The sequence below is a fragment of the Colobus angolensis genome, unplaced genomic scaffold (genome assembly GCF_000951035.1).
Source record: "Colobus angolensis palliatus isolate OR3802 unplaced genomic scaffold, Cang.pa_1.0 Scaffold2, whole genome shotgun sequence".
Lineage (NCBI taxonomy): Eukaryota > Metazoa > Chordata > Mammalia > Primates > Cercopithecidae > Colobus > Colobus angolensis.
In genome coordinates, this window is record NW_012115154.1 from 3,240,577 (window position 1) to 3,258,054 (window position 17,478).

Consider the following 17,478-nt stretch of genomic DNA (forward strand, 5'->3'; position numbering starts at 1 on the left):
AGGCTGCCCCGTCTCTGCGTCCCTGGGGCAGCAGGTGTTGGCTACCATCTGGTGCTCACCTAGACACAATCCAGGCTGGGGGCATCAGCCAGGGCACTCTCTACCAGCCCTGGGGTCCAGATGCTCCTGCAAGTGCTTCCTCAGAGAGGCCAGAGGAGGAGTTCAACAATAAAAAATAATAACAGAGGAACTTCAGACCTCATGGGGCTGTGGCTGGCCCCCAAGTGCATCTTGAATCCTGAAATGCCAGAACTTATAATCTGAGTCTTAAGGTTCCGTTGTCACCACAGTAGCGGGCTGTTAATGAGGAAATGCCTTTAAAACAGGCAAATAGCCTTAATTATGAGATAAATGGTCAAGAAGGTGACTTGAGCAAGAGAACCAGTAAATACCTTAGACTTTGCCATCGATCAGGAGTATCTAGCAGAAACAGAAGGAGCTGTAATGCCACAAAGAGCAGGCCATGGCCCACACTGGCCAATGAGGGGAGTCCCCAGAGCCCCGGGCTCAGCACAGACGGGCCTGGGCCATAGCCTCCCACTGTGTGGGCACATGGCCCTCAGTGCAGCAATGCAGGCAGCTGGGCCTCAGGCAGCACAGAAGAAAGGAATCCTGTGACCAAGCAAGTCTGAGTGACTGGGTGAACCGAGGGAACCAGGTCTCCAGGAGCCCAGGACAGGCTGCTAAGCACAATTAACCTAAGGGAAGGATGAGTACGCAAAGGTTCCCAAGCCAGCTTAATCACAGAAGTCATCTTCTGGGAGCACTTCCAGAGGCCTGCATTTTCTGGCCCCTACTTAGGGAAATGCAGCATGGGAGAAATGGACCACAGAAGAGCCAGGCAAATGATGAACCCAAATAACCAAAATACAAGCCATTAAAACCAATTAGGCAAAAGCACACTCTGCACAGCAGCAGACTCAGAGGAGAGAGAAGAGGAGGCCTCCACATTGCTGCTCAGTAGCTGCATGAGTGTCCCCAGGAGTGTTCAGGACAACCCCATACCTGGGAAGTGGTTGTGGAGAAAAGCTCCTTCCTCTCCTTGCCGTGGTCCTGCAGGCGCCGCTGCCGGTGCTGTGACCAGCCGGACTCCCCAGTGGCCAGCCCGCTGAGGAGGCTCTTCCCATCCTTGGCTCCTGACATCGGGTCCTTTCCCTTGGTGCCCTAGAGGAAAAGAAGCTGGCTGTGAAGTCTCTTCCCATCTGCCCGGGCCATGATAAGCATGCCAGGAAAGCAGCAAGAACAAGGGAGTGGCTCCTCTACCCTACAGCTCCCAGGTAAGGTCAGCCCTGGGTGGGCGGAGGGCGGGGAGGCAGTGGGCAGGAGGGGACACGGTGGAGGGAGGCAGTGGGCAGGACAGGGGTGCGGTGGGGGGGCACGGTGGGTTGGGGGCAGGTGGTTAAAATGGTGTTGGTTTAGCTAGGTAGGTAAGGTCATAGTCAGCCCCTGCTATGACCTCCTCCTTTCTGTCCTCTACCTGTTAAGAGGACAGGTCACCTGCAATCCTCATCCTGCGGTATCTCTCACCTGGAGGGAGATGTCATCTTGATCTAATCGGAACAATTTAGTCTAGTTGAAGGGGAAGAGCCAGCACTTACTAAGTGATGACTAAGGAAGGCCGGGGCCTATGCTTGGTGTTATACACATTTACAAGCAACAATATTTTTGGGCAATCTAAAAATTATTTATGCAACAAGCAATCGCCTCTGGAGGGAAATGGAACACAGTACCCTCTCTTGTTTTGGGCCAAGTGTGGACTAAAGCAGCTAATATTAACAAATACTGAGATGTTTAAAAATGATTACTAGAAAACCAGAAATTCTTAACAGAAATTGTTGAAAATCCAAGGAACATTACCCATAAATTGTGATGTTCAAACACCCTCACCCTCATTTTTTACACTTTTAGCCAAGAGATATGAATGCAAACAGCCACTCAGGTTTGAGACCAGCCTTCTTGAGAAACCATTTCTACACAAGCCCTAAGTGAAGAGAAGAAACTCAATCAAGGTCTACCTACTGCTTTCCAGTTCTTCTACTTGTTATTTTTTATGTCAACAGTAAACAATTTAAAATGATTAACATGGAGTCCTCGGAATCCTGCAGCCATGTGAACAGTTAAGAAAGAAAATTTTAAAGGACTATTAGCTTACCTGGAACCAAACCATGGCTAACCTGCAGGGTATTTGCTATTTTTGGCCTGTTTATAAACTTCAAGTACTTCCGTGAACAAAGAAAGGATGGTAAATCTGTCTCAATCAGCCACAAACACATTTAATTCCAAGTATTAGAACTGTGTCAATAACAATTGTGTATGGGTCCTGGGAGGACAAAAGCCACGGAGAGGTAATGTCCACTCCTCAGAGAGTTCCAGAGAGATGGAGTGGGGAGGTGGCCTGTTGGAGTTGGCTGTCAAGGCTAAGGTCTGGGGAGGTGGTAGGCAGTTGCGTCGTGTCCTGTTTCAAGACAAGGCTCTGAAACCCCCATAAGAACAAATCACTGAAAATGCAAACACCGAGCAGTCACATCACAGTCCAGGAGGTGCCACTGCCACATTTTGCGCTGCTACATGTATGCCACGCTGTACGTGGGTCACAGGGGGACTCTGCCTTGGAAACAAAGGTGGGAACTGTTACAGAGGGAGACAGGCACTTTATGGGCCCCTTCCTGCCTTATTCAGCCCCTCCACTGGATAAATGGTGTCTTTTCCTTTTTCAGCAACAGTAAAGAGTGCTCAATTCAATTGGTGAATATTGATGGAAGGAGGTGGTTTCGAATTCCTCTCGCTGATTTGAAAGCCACTTGTAACACTTCCCCAGCAAGAGCAAACAATAAAACACTGAGAAGTACAAAGGTAATACTTCCTTCACAAGTCAAGATAGCAAGGAAGGCGTCTGGTACAGAGAAGAACTGCCTTTACAATGATAGGGCAGTTTATGCCAAGAGAGTGATGGACCTAAGCATGACCTATCAGATTTTGCTTAAAGAAGAGGAGAGGTTCTCCTTTCTCCTTAAATCTATGTTAGTCACTGAAGAAGAAGAAGAAAAGATAGTAATATATTAAAAGCTGGTGAATGCGGTTGTCCACAAAACTTTTTAGTAAGTAGGTGAAGGCCAATTTGTGTCTAGCCACAAATGTACATAACAAGTGAAGGTTTACTGGCAACTGTTAATTTTTCAGAAATGAAAAGCTAAAAAAAAAAAAAAGCAAGACAAAACAAAGGAAAAAGGGGTAAAGTCACAATGCAATGTAAGTCATTACCTTCAAACAAATCCATACAATTATGGCCAAGCACTTGCGTATGGGTAAAGAGCTGGAGAGAATGAAAGACGTTAGCAGAACTGTGTACTCTCTGGACAATGACACTTGCACACAGAGAAGCTCGCACCCTTCTGGAAGCTTCTTCTACTGCGACTCTACCTTACACATCTTTGCAGCCTTAGCACCCAGCACCACACCCGCATAAGCTGGGCACTCATTCATGACTGGCTAAATAGACAAATGGATGGACTGATGGACAGATGAAATAACTGTTAATTGAAAGTTTTATTTCATTTTAAGTGCAACCCTCATAATAGTCTTTAACTGCTGGCTTCAAATAATAGAACATCCCAATAGTCTAAAGTATATTCTGTCATAATCTACCTGACTCCTACAGTTCAAGAGAGACACGGTAACCTCTGTCTTATCATTTGACCTTCTCACTCTGGAGACAGACATAAGTTGATACCCATTAATTTCCGGTGGACTGAGTAGATCAGGAGGGATTCCAGAGCCTCACAGAGCTTACTAGGATGGCAGCCATCCAGACGGAGCAGGAAACAAGTTCCAGTAATTTGGTCTCACCTGAAGCTAAACAAAGTTACCCAGAAAACAGGCCCTCATAACACAGAAATCCCAGAATGAAAGACAGGCTCTCCCCTTCCTGTCAAGATCCTTGGGAAAAACCTTCAGGGCAGTGGTTGTGACCACTTACTTCTCAGTAACTGGGAGGTAATTTGACACTAATAAGAGTCACAAACACAGAAGTTTGTGGATGCTTTGCTTGCCTTACATTACAGCCGGTTAAAGGTTATCTCTATAATGAGGTAATTTCCACGGCTCACCAAGTGGGTGTAAAAGGAGCAGAATTATCGCTGGCGGGAAGGATGGAGTACAAACTACAGGCTATGTGAGCCAAGCAGCAGCCCAGGCAAGCCTGCTATGGATGTGCCCTCCCTGGGTATTATAATTAAAGATGCTAGAAGGGCTTGGGAAGTGTAGTTTTGCAGTTATTTCCACAAAAAAAAAAAAAAAAAAAATTGCCTCCAGACTCATATTGAAAGCCTGGAGAGTATTTGCCAGGCTTTCAATATAAAAGCAATCTATTTTGCATCTATTTTGCCATCTATTTTACAAGAATAATGCTATGAATGTTTCAGTAATAATGACAACGGGTTCAGTAATAATGACAATGGGTACAGCAACCAATTACAAGCAGATAAAATGCTGATGTGAGCAAAATTTACAATGCTCTCTATAAATTATACTTAAGATAGGAAAGTCTAATCATTTTAACATATTGCTAATTTAACAATAAAATACAGCCTATTTTTTGTGTGTGCTTATTCTTTAACAGTAAAAAAGAAAGAAGGGCTCTGGTGTGGTAGTAGCAAGGAAAAAAGACGACATGCTTAATATACACTAATAAAACAATGTGGCTTATTTAAAAACCAATGCCATTGTATACTGAGTTCAAAGCAGTATATTATCAAAATGGCAGGAAGTGATCCTTCCATGCCGTGCATTTAGTATCTGTGAGAGAGCATCTGGAATCGTACACTCAAATTTGGGCATTAATTGTAATAGTGGGATTGAAACATTAGAATGTCCCCCCAGAGCAGGGGGCCCAGGATGTGAGGGGAAATCATGCCATAGGGACAAACACTTGAGGTGGGAGTTGAAGGGAGGATGAACAAGAGTGCTTAGCATAGAAAAGATAGGAAGACTCATTCTATACAATAAGCCTTATTATTCTATGTAGCTCCAGAGGGCTAAGCTAAGATGTGTGAGGAAAAGTCATAAAGAAGTTTCTTCTAATAGCTTTCTAACACGCATATGTTCCTGCTTTGACAAGCAGTGAGCACGGCATCTTAGGAGGCAGTCAGTCCAGACAGTGTGCTCCTATACTCAGCAGAAGGTGGGCCAGATGACCTTCGAGCTTCCCTCTAACTCTAAAATTCTGTGATTTTCCTGAACCTCAAATCTACTAGTTATTTTTAGAAGTGAAACATTAATGCTGAATCTAAATCATCTACCACTAATAAAAAACAAGTAACCTGACTATTGAGTTTTTTAGATTAGAGATATCTTTCGTCTTCACTGAAGAACTAAAAACTGCTCTGTTAACATACCACACAGTGACCCAATCTTTGTTCCATTATATTTTAGAGGAAAGGTAAGGCATGTTTTACTGCAAATCACACATTCTTATCCCCATTGCTTAGCTGTAAACTGCACAAGTAATTTCCAATCTCATTTCAACCTCACCATGTGACACATAGTTCCTAACCACATACAGTATGGCCACAGCTTACTCCCACAGAAGCTGTCTATGTTTTCTTTCAAGTTAATGAAATTGAATTTCATAATTTCAAGCTCATTTCAAAGGACTCAACATTCCACATGTCACTTATTAAACTTATAAAATGTTGCACAGTGAGAGATCCAGAAAGCAAGCAGTACAACTTACTCGGCCACATTCCACAGAACTGGAATTCTAACTTTAAGATTTGAATTTCAGAAAAATATTCACAGGAGTAACCATGATTGAGTTTTAACTGCCTGAACCCTCATGGCTGCTAAGATTATAGTTTTTTTGCATTAATGGCACTTTAGGTCTCAGAACTAACTCAGGTACCCACGTGGGCCAGGGCCTGCAGGAATACAACTTCTACTACCAACATTTACTGAGTGCTGACCCTCTGCCAAGCACCCTTCTTCTAGCCGCTCAATTCATCCTTCCCTGGGGAGTAAATACTATATTATCATCCCAAGCAAACTGGGGTGAGTTTAAGCAATCTGAGCACCAATGACAAACGAGGAGCTAAAAGTAAAGTTGCCTGGCCCCAAAGCCCATGCTCTTTCTGATCCAGTGTCCTGCTCAGTGTCTCCAGCTCAACAATACCCAGCCCAAGTGCTGTATTCCAATGGCAGCCTGAGGCAGACCCCTACCTCCCTGGGTATAGCAAGCAGCCCCAAACTGCTGTGCCACTTGTAACTGGTCTCACGCCGAGGCTGGTAAGAGAAGAAGCCACAGACTATGACTATAACTAATAATGCACTCAAAGAGAAAGTGTCCCTATGCAAGCAATAAACAGTCTGCAGGCATTTCTGAAAGCAATGAATTCTGACAATGTCTGCTAGTTAAACTAGTCAGTAGGACCCTTGGCTGTTGTGGACATAAGCTGACATAAAAATAAAAAATCCACTTGCAGTTTTCCATAAAAGTAAGAAATAGTGAAAATCCTTTGCAGAATCAGCAAATACCAACTTGTGGCAAAATGCATGGATTCAGAGGTAATTCTTGATTTACTCTTTAGCCAAACACTATTTTTATATCACCAAAAATTCAAAATTCTAATTGCCTGAACCCACACTTGAGCCACCAAAACATAGTCATAAGCCCTCATGAGTTCATAGGAAATTTATGAGAAAAGAGGGGAGATTCTTCAAAGCCTGCTTCCTGTCATCAGATCTACTATGTCACCCAGGAAGCATCACAGACTTCAGAGAACTGGCACAGGAGTGCAGGCAGGGGAAGGCAACCCCTTGGGTCAGGAGACCGGGGTGTGAGGTCTGGCACTGCCTTAATCAGTGCACAAGCATCTACCTAGCATCTCAACCACCACAGTGCCTGCAGTCTAGCCACAGGTGAAGATGGAGCGGGGAGCCAGAACGCATTCGGTGGATTTTCCTCCTTCTCCTCCCAGTCCCTCCGCTACAGTCTTACCTAGATTCTCATCCTGCAGAACCATCACTTTCTGAGAGGAAAGGCAGGGAAGGGGGAAGAAAGGTAATGAGATGTCAATTTAGAATCTCATCAACATGCCGAAGAAATCAGTCCTAAAGGGAGGGCAAATAAGTCTACACTTGACCAGGAGGTCTGGAAGCACAGGCAGCCGTCAGGGGCTTCTTGGCCACAGTTGGAGAGGCAGGACTTGTGCTTACCTGACCACCGAAGGACTCTTTCTTGGCCGAGCTCTGAGCTTGAGGAGGGCCCTGGGCAGGCGACAACCTTGAGGGGCTCTTCTTACTCTGAGGCAGCAGCGAGGACAGGAAGCCCACGCGAGGTGACTGGGAGAGGGAGGCATTCCTTTGGCTGCACACCATGGCACTGGTCAGCAAACACACCACAGGGTCAGAGGGCTGAAACGGGATGTGGAAAACCGAGAACATAGACCTCCCGGGCTATGGATGATGTTAAGTGACCAGGCCTGGGTCAGGTCCAGGAGGCTGGGCTTTAAGGTGGTATTATCCTTGATATCATTTTTTTGTACAAAGGGAGCCAGCAGCTTCTTTGTTACAAGGGTGAAGTCTGCGCCTCTTCTTTGAGGGTCACAGTAAACTCAGAGCTGTCTTGTCCAATAGCCACTGGTCACGTGTGCTACTGAGCACATGAAAAGTGGTTAGTTCAAATCAAGATGTGCTAGAGATGTAAAATTCACACTGGAATTCAAAGACTTGGCATGAAAAGAAGTATAACATAGCTCATTAACATTTTGTTTATATCCATTACATATTGAAATGATGTTTTGAATATACTAGGCCAAATAAAATATATCACTAAAAGTAACTTCATCTTGTTTTATTATTATTTTTTTTAACATAGCTACCAAAAAAGTTAAATTACATATTTGGCTTGCATTTTATTTCCATCTGAAAGCACTGGCTCCACCACCACAGCTATGTCATCTGGTGCAGTACTCGGTTATGTGGAGGTCTGGAATCCGGCTGCCTGGGTTTGCATCGTGACTCACCAATCACTATCTTCCTCACCTGTGTGTACCTCCGTTTCTTCAACCACTACTATTATTATCACCAGCTGGGGCTTCTGCTTTAACTGGCTGTTTCTGAAGGTCAAATACCTCTCTCTAATCTGCCTTCCTCTTTCAACCATCAGAGAGGTGCATGCTTCTACTGAGGAATGCATCCAACCTGTGGTTATCAATCTTTCCCTACATGAGATGCTCCTTCCAATGCACAAAACCTTCCCAAGACTTTACCATAGTGGTTGTTTTTATTTATCCAGGCTACACATATCTGGATGTAGAGTTGGCAGAGCTGTGCAGTTCCCCAGCTCTAGGCAGAGCCATAGGCTTGGAGGCTCAGAACTCTAGAGAACTTTTGAGGCCATGGGGACCTTACTCATAAAGCTCTGAAGCAAGGCTGGACGTGGTGGCTCATGCCTGTAATCCCAGCACTTTGGGAGGCCAAGGCAGGTGGATCACTTGAGGTCAGGAGTTTGAGACTAGCCTGGCCAATATGATGAAATCCTATCTCTACCAAAAATACAACAAAAATTAGCCAGGCATGGCGGCATGCACTTGTAATCCCAGCTGCTTGGGAGGTGAGGCAGGAGAGTCTCTCGAACCCAGGAGGCAGAGGTTGCTTTGAGCCAATATTGTGCCACGGCACTCTAGCCTGGGTGACAGAGCGAGACTCCATCTCTAAAAATCAAAATAAAGCTCTCAAGCAAGAGCAGTGTGTACCAGGAGGCTCTTCCGCAATTCTCCTTCAGCAGGCACAGAAGGCTACAGGCAAGGCAAGATCAGAGGGAACGGTGGGGCTGAGAGCATAGAGGGCAAAGAAAAGGAGAGGGCCATCACACACACTCACAGTTCCGAGTCCCCCAGGCGGTCCATGTTGGAGACATAGGGAGGCAATTTGTGTTGGACCAAGGCCTCTTCCTCTTCTGGCTGTTGCTCCTCTTTCTTTAGTCGGTGGATTTCAGCTTGCAGTGCAAAAAGCTACACAGGGGTGGGGCTGAGTTAGCCAATGATCTCACCTAACCTTCCCTCTGTGGAGGAAGATATCTAGACACATTGCATCCAAGCCCACTGGTCTGAGTGCCACCTGCCTCAGCATCAAGGGGCCCATCTCACTCTGCTCACTGCAGACTGGGAAAAGTGACTGCTGTCACTGAACAACAATGAGGTGAGAAAACCAAAACCCATTAGAAATCCAAAACCCATTTTCTTTTTAATCATTTGACTTGCTTCCTCCTAGATTCACTGAGAAAAATAGCTCCACCCATCCTGCTTTGCTCTTTGGAATGGAAAAAAAAATTTAACGAATTACAGCGTTTTTAACCTTTTGCCTGAAGAAAATTACATATACACACACCTCAAAACCCAAGAATCTTAAACCCCATAACCTGAACAGCCTATAATCTTCCTTTTCCTAACAATATCACCTACAGAGATCTTCATTTCAGGAAAGAGAAATGTTCCTCAGGCAAAATGTACAGGCAAATGTGGGTCCCCTGGCTCTAATGTTTTATCAAACTAGAGAAGCATATAGCTGAGTAGGAACAACTAAATTATATCTGGGTTGTAAACTATATATATATATATGTGTGTGTATATATATAGTTTACATATATACATATATGTATAGTTTACATGTGTATATATACATACACATATATAGCTATATGTGGAAAGATGAAACAGACATACGAAAACAGGTTAGTTATAAGGTGGCATGGATGCATATAGTCTTTTTCTCCTTAAAAGTTAATTACTGTTACTATATTGTTCATGCTATATATCTGACTTAAAATATGAATCTCACCTCAGGTTTTGAGAGACTGTTACTCTCCAAATTCCCAATACTGACTTTCTGGTAATTCATTTCCATCTGAGAAATTAGGTAGTGGCAGTGAAAAGCTGATTAATATAGTCTTCCACTGCCACTGCCTAATTTTACACACAAAAAGCAGAAGTACTTCCCCAGGAGCAAGTCTATTCAGAACAAACCTTCTGACGCAGAACTTCATTTTCTTCTTGAATCTGGTTAGTCCTCTGACACTCTGCATCAAAGTTCAGGATCACAGGGACTGGTGCACAGAGTTAAAGAATAAGCCAGCCCGTGAAATGTTTAAAACTCCTTCCCAAACCCTTGACACATCAGTAAAACACATGAGACACAGGGACAGAGAGAACAGAGTACAGGAGCGGTGCCGTGGGCTCTTGTCGGCTTAATGAAATAGTCGCTCCCTTGTCTCCAAGACTTTCTCTAGGTCTGGCCTCATTTCATTCGGACAGACTCACAGACACATGACCATCTGCCTGGCCAGGCCACAGAGGGGACATAAATCCAAACCTAAGCATTTTCTCTCAAATACCAGCAGCAAACAGCTAGCATCCAGTGGACTTCACAGCCAGTCTGAGCTTTAGGGAGGTCAGTACATTCAGCTAAAAGCAGCCCAGGAGGCCAGTGGCTCCAAAAGAATACAGCCAATGAGGCAGAAAAGACCAGTCACTTGGCTTCGCCTCCCAGATTGAGCCTCTCCCTGGCAAAGGTTTGGACTGAGAAGGGAAAGCTTTCTGCAGATGGCATGGCCGCCCCAGGAACAACCACAATCTAGCTTGGGATACTGGTCCTTCTCCACTGCCTCAGGCAGCCTCAGTTAGGAGGAGCACAGAGCAGACAGGGCCTCAGAACTGGAAAGAGGACTGGAGCCCATATGTGTGTAACCTAGTTTGAGGACCACTGAAAAGACTTTGAGTGACAGTTTCGATTTCACTGGAGGGCCCACGAGGCTAACTGGACAGCCCTCAGGATGAAGAGAGGGAGCAAGGGGGAGGAAACAAGGCAGCTCTGGCAAGGGTGGAATTCACACTCGTCTGCAGCACAGAAAGGGTGAAGGCAGGAAAGGTGCCCTTCCCACCTCCACCACAAAGTGTTCCTCCCAGAGGCCAAAATGCCCGCCCATGGGTGGGCCTCTAAACACCCGAATTTATCAGTGCCTCACCAGCCAGCCCCATTCAAGCCAGACTCCCTTCTCCTCCTCTAAATTTCCAGCCTAGAGAGTATAAATGATGGCCTCGGGAGCTCTGGCTTGTACATTTGGTAGGCCATAAATTATTTACCTGCATTCTCATTCATTCCCCCTCGCAAATATCCGCATATATATTCTTAAAGCTACTGTGTTTTCTGGCAACTTGAGGAACACTGAATTTACTATTAGAGACAGTAACTCAAACACTAACGCAGGCAAAAGTTCCAGCCCAAGAAGTCTTCTCATCTGTACCTAATCCCAGCAAAGGTATATCCCTTGGAACACGTTTCATGCACAGAGAGGATACTCTCAAGGCTGCCCGGTTTCTCCAAGCAGCAGCTGCCTTCCAACTCCAGTGCCTGCTGACAAAGTAGGTGCTAGCACTCCACTGCTGCCACTGTCCCTGCCCACACGTCAGCTAATACTTCAGCAGCACAGTATCAGAACTAAGATTCATGATTCCCTGGCTTACTGACAAAAACAACCGTAATTTGTCCAGTCCCCTCATATGATGCATGAAAATGGTCCCCGGGCATTTTTGTAGAAGAAATGCCTGTATGGAGAGCAGCGGGCTATTGATCCTGAGGTCTAGGGGCCTCAGGCTGGGTCCTCTGCCCCAGGCAACTGAAAGGATATGCATGCACTGAAACAGGACACTCAGGAAGTTGTGCAGGGACACAATGAAGGTGTCGGCCCACTGTCGAGAAAAGTAGGTAGCAAAGGTGGGGTTGGTGTCCGGAGATGGCAGGAAGGGCAAGACAAACCAATCCTTCCACTCGGCCTGGTTCTGGAGTTCTGTGGCCTGCTTTGCAAAGAACTCCTGAGCCTTGTCATTTCTGTTTGTCTGCCAAGACACAAGGAGGTAGCAAGGAGGGAGAAGAGACGGAAATCCAGAGGTAAGACTCTTCATCACTGTACAGCAGACAACCTTTGGCTATCAGCCTGCCAGGTAAGTGGCAAAATAAAATTCCATAATATAAAGGAAATCATCACTCTTTTCTCAAGGAACTTGTCATTTCAAAGCTGGTTTAAACTGAAGTTCTAATGATAAATCCCATCCTAAAAATTAATCCCTAGCTGATGTTCAAATAACTAAGTGACTCATTCCTCCAGGTCAGCTATCATCTTTATTACTCAAACTTTAACCCAGCTACTTACATTCTTTAAAATACCACCTTTGTTTTAAGCTTACATGCTTAGAATAAAAAAGGAAATAGGAATGGGGAAGACAAGTCAGATGATCTACAGATGACGACAAGGAAAAAAAAGAAGGAAAACAGCCAAAAATAATTGCACTGTAACTACTGCACTCTTTCCCGTAGTCACATACAGAGTCCTCTCTAGGAACTGGAAGAAAATCTATTTCAGGATCAAAGAGCTCCTTCCACTAAGGGAAACAGAAACCCTGAATCAACAGGTACCTGGATTGTGTAGACAAGATAAAAGCGAAACAGGCTGGTTTTCAGCTTGTGGATGGTGGGTCTGTATATATCCTCCAAGCGGCTGAAGAGTCGACGCTCCAAGTAGCTCCAATAATCCCGAAGGGCAGCCAAGTCATACACCTGCATTAACTGCTGCAGCTGGTCCACAATCTTATCAACCTAGTGAGAAACATGGATGGAGAAGATGGTAAGGGACAGAAGGGAATTCTCCCCTGCATGGAATAAAGTTTTTTCCTCTTGTCATGGCTTCTGGGTGTAAAAAAAAAATTGTAAGTTAGCAATCTATAACATTTTCAAAACATACTAATGCAACGGTTTTTCAGTAGTTTTCTGATGTTAGAGAAGTGGTTTGACCCTCTAGCAAGCATGGAAATTTCCGGTGTAAAAGGGCTTTGGGCCAGAACGTAAGAGATCTGGCTCGAGATCTTGGATCTGCCTCTGACTTACTTGATCAATTTGGCAGTGCCAGGCCAGGCACTGTGGCTCACACCTGTAATCCCAGCATTTTGGGAGGCCGAGGTGGGTGGATCACGTGAGGTCAGGAGTTCGAGACCAACCTTGCCAACATGGTGAAACTCCGACTCTACTAAAAATACAAAAATTTGCCGGGTGTTGTGGCACGCACCTGTAATCCCAGCTATTCAGGAGGCTGAGGCAGGAGAATCGCTTGAACCCAGGAGGCAGATGTTGCAGTGAGCCAAGATCGTGCCACTGCACTCCAGCCTAAGTGACAGAGTGAGACTCTGTCTCAAAAAAAAAAAAAAACGGCATTGTTGCTTAACTGTAGTCTCAGTTACCTCACATTTTTTAAAAAGGGGGTGGGGTGGAGAGAAGAGAGTATGAGAGAATCTCCACAATTCCTGGATACCAAGGACCATAAGGAGGTGCATGGACTGACTCCTTCAAGTCATCAGAGTTCCACCGAAGCCGTGGTAGCTGCTCAGAGTGTCAGCCAAGGAAGTCACCTCCTTGGGAGGAGCAATTACAGCAGAGTACAGAATCTGTAAAAGGGTTTAGATATCAATACCAATCCAACGGCCCTAGCTTGTAGATCAGGCCACTGAGGCCCAGTGGGGTGAAATGATTTGCTTTTGCCACTAAGTAGCCACTAACTTTGTCCAGGCAGGAAACCAGATCTCCTAACTCCCCTCCAGCGCTCTTGCTGTTAGCTCACTGCCTCTCATTGAAGTCAGTACATACAAATATACAACTCACACACATATACATTCCAAGAACCTCGCAATGCAAAATCATTTTAGAGTAGGGGAAGTTTGGGTTTCTCTAATGTGCCATGAGGTCTTCCACAACTACAGAAGCAAAATTGCCAAGGAGTCCCTGACGAGGCCATTTTAAACAAACACCGCAGGTACTTGAACACAGCTAACGTTTTGAACTGCAGACTTCTTTGCTTCCACTGCCATTGGAAGCCAACACGAATATCTGTTGCCAAAACGCAACCATCTACCTAACCTCGGCTCCTAAAACCTCATCGCCATCCTGGCCAAGGAGGCTGGAGTGGAGACAGAACCCTGGACCAGAAGCCGGGGCATCGGGGCTCCAGCCTCGGCGATGCTCCTGACGCGGGGGGCGGCTTCAGGCAGGTCCCGTCCGTCTGAGGGCCTCAGTTCCTTATCTGTCAAGCTGGGGTCGGACGCGCTGAGGTCTCCCGCGCCCCGACGCGAGTGACAGCGCCGCTCCCGCCCCGGAGGCAGTGCTGGGGGGAAGCCCGCTCCCCGGCTCCCTCGGGCCGCCTCCGCCCGCGCCGCTCCCGCCGGCCCTCACCCGGAACCCCTTCTCCTTGTCCGCCTTGATCTCGGCGTCCAGCTGCCGCAGTGTGTGCGTGAACCCGCGGAAAAGCAGGTACTCCCGGACCAGCTCGTCAGTGCGCTCCACGGCCTCCGCCATCGCAGCGCCACCGTCTTTAGGGGTAGAGCGGCAAGGGACGGAGCGACGGAGGGGCGGGGCCTGGGAGCGATGGGGCGGGGCCGGCCGCGGGCGCCGAGCACGTCACGCCGGGACAGGCCTACCAGTCCGCACGCACCGGGCGCCCCAGCCTGAGGCCCCGCCGCTCTGCCGGCGCCCCGCCCCCGACTCGCCCGAGGCCCCGCCGCTGAGCCAGTCCCACCCAGCCTGGCCGCTCGGGTCATCCTCACCCCGCCCGAGGGCTGGCGAGGGGAGGTCTTGGCGGCGCTGGCGGCGGCTTTGTCTGAATTACTGAAAGTGGCGGCTGCCACCCAAGTCAAGCAAGACTGGACCTTAAGAACATCCCAGGGAGTCACGAGGCGGGCAGGGGGTGCGGCGCCCTATTGGTTGGCGTTACATCGCAGAGCTCCCGGTCCCCTGCCCTCCTCGTACAGGGAGGAAGCTGGAGCCCTTAGAGCAGAGTGACTTGCGTGAAGCCACAACCACGCGTATCCTCAGGGAACGCTAATTCCCCCAAAGCCCTGCTTTCATTAGTAAAACGAATTGGCTACACAGCAAGATAACCAAGATGCACTGCTAGGATAGGCAAATTTCATAGGAATGTATGTACGCTGTAGTCCTGGTTTCTTGTGAAAAAAAAAAAAAGGTATGTATGTGTGTATATTCTTAAAATTCAGGAGAATTATACACCAAGTTCCTATGCAGTCGGACCTCTGCATCCTCCGGTTCCGCATTCGCGGATTCAGTCAACGAGGATTGAAAATATTTTTTCCAAAGTTTTAAAAATAAAAAATAGCCGGGCACAGTGGCTCACACCTGTAATTCTAACATTTTGGGAGGCCGGGGTGGGCGGATCTCTTGGCCCCAGGAGACCAACCTGGACAACATGGCGAAACCACGTCACTACAAACAAACAAAAAAAAAAAATGCGGGGCGCAGTGGCTCACGCCTGTAATCCCAGCACTTTGGGAGGCCGAGGCGGGCGGATCACCTGAGGTCGGGAGTTCGAGACCAGCCTGACCAACACGGAGAAACCCCGTCTCTACTAAAAATACAAGATTATCCCGGCGTGGTGGCGCATGCCGGTAATCCCAACTACTCAGGAGGCTGAAGCAGGAGAATCGCTTGAGCCCAGAAGGCGGAGGTTGCAGCGAGCCAAAATCGCGCCATTGCACACCAGCCTGGGCAACAAGAGCGAAAAAAAAAAAAAAAAATTAGCCGGGCTTGGTGGTGCTGCCTGTGCTCCCAGCTACTTGGGAGCCTGAGGCAGGAGATCGCTTGAGCCCAGGAGGTCAAGGCTGCAGTGAGCTGAGATTGCATCACTGCACTCCAGCCTGGGTGACAGAGCAGGACACCATCTCAGTTTAAAAAAAGTATATACCATTTTCAAAAACACAAATTAAATATAGCTTTACAACAATTTACGTAACATGTACAATGTATTCAGTATTATAAGCAATGTAGAGATTATTTAAAGTATACAGGAGGAGGTGTATAGGTTAGATGCAAATGCCTTTTTACATCAGGGCATCCATGGATTTTGGTCTTCTAGGGAGGGTCCTAAAACCAAACCCCTGCAGATACCAAGGGACAATTGGAGTGGTTTTATCTGAGAGGTGAGACTATGAAGGACTTCTTGTTTTTAACATTCTTTTTATTGTTGAAGTTTTTACAAGGTGTACGTATTTTTGTAAGTAGGAAAATAGCCAATATCTTTGAGCCTTGCTTTCTTCATCTGCAAAATGGTGACAATAGGCCGGGCGCGGTGGTTCACGCCTGTAATCCCAGCACTTTGGGAGGCCGAGGCGGGTGGATCATAAGGTCAGGAAATCGAGACCATCCTGGCTAACACGATGAAACCCCGTCTCTTACTAAAAATACAAAAAATTAGCCGGTCGTGGTAGCGGGTGCCAGCTACTCAGGAGGCTGAGGCAGGAGAATGGCTTGAACCCGGGAGGCAGAGCTTGCAGTGAGCCGAGATCGCACCACTGCACTCCAGCCTGGGCGACTCCAGAGCAAGACTCCGTCTCAAAAAAAAAAAAAGACCGTGTATGTAAAACGCTTAGCACAGTGAATGGCCTATTGGTAAAATGCAGTGAGTATTCCCTTCTCCTTCCCTCGAATGATGTGACTTTTCGTGTTTGTCAAAATACAACTCAGAATCATTGCTGCCCCTCTGCTCAGACCCTCCAATCCTACTCTATGGAAATTCAGCTCCAAAAGGGCTCTGATCTGCACTAGAGAAAGCCAAAAAGATAGCACAGAGCAAGCCACAGCAGGACAAGACAGATCTTGTTCTGTCCTCTTTGTTTGCCCTACCTGTCTCCACAAGTGTACCCTCCAGGCAGCTAACCTTGCTCGAGGGCAGGAAAAGAGAGTCACCACTGTGACTACTGGGAGACCAACTCCTACTTTGAGATCTCAGATCATCAAAGTGAACTTGGAAAATTTGGATGAGTTGCAACCACCAAAGCTTCCACCTACAGGAAAATTGTGAATTAGATTTCCCTAAGGCACCTGAAGTCTGCAACCATAGATCTCACCTCCCCCACCTCCATCTACCCTGACACCTCCCAGACCAGAGCCTGTAAAACCAGCTAAGATTAGTTTTCTGATCAATGAAAGGCAGCTCCTCAGAGCTTAAGCACAAGCCCTCTGTTCTACCGGAATGTCTTCTCCAAAATACCCACATGGATAGCTGCCTTTCCTCCTTCATATGTTTGCTCAAATGTCACTGTCTTAGTCTTTTTGGGCTGCAATTTTTTTTTTTTTTTTTAGAAATGCCATGAACTGGGTGGCTTATAAGCAACACAAACTTATTTCTCATAGTTCTGGAGGGTGGAAAGTCTAAAATCAAAGCACTAGCAGATTCATTGTCTGGTGGATGCCCACTCTCTGGTTCATAGATAGTGCCAAGTTACATGCTCAGTAGAGAGCATCCATCACCATAGCCTTTGATAGATAAATCTTTTCTGACTGTAGTCAGTTCCATAAAAAGTCATAAGCACCTCTGAAAACTGGAAATGGCCCACCATGATCCATCCAGTAATTCACAGGTTTCCTATTGAT

General features: G+C 46.6%; 1 protein-coding gene across 1 annotated transcript in view; it reads right to left on the reverse strand.

Annotated features, from left to right (window-relative positions):
- The window catches only part of WDR91 (WD repeat domain 91), a 29,864-nt gene extending 15,412 nt beyond the window's left edge, over positions 1–14,452 (reverse strand). The window contains exons 1-7 of the mRNA XM_011941246.1: positions 14,269–14,452; positions 12,466–12,645; positions 11,681–11,888; positions 10,020–10,102; positions 8,878–9,008; positions 7,210–7,375; positions 1,006–1,164 (exon numbers count right to left, since the gene is read on the reverse strand). Coding sequence (XP_011796636.1) covers positions 1,006–1,164; positions 7,210–7,375; positions 8,878–9,008; positions 10,020–10,102; positions 11,681–11,888; positions 12,466–12,645; positions 14,269–14,391 — 1,050 coding nt within the window. The 5' untranslated portion in view covers positions 14,392–14,452. The remainder of the gene's footprint in view (positions 1–1,005; positions 1,165–7,209; positions 7,376–8,877; positions 9,009–10,019; positions 10,103–11,680; positions 11,889–12,465; positions 12,646–14,268) is intronic.
- Positions 14,453–17,478: the final 3,026 nt, after the last annotated feature.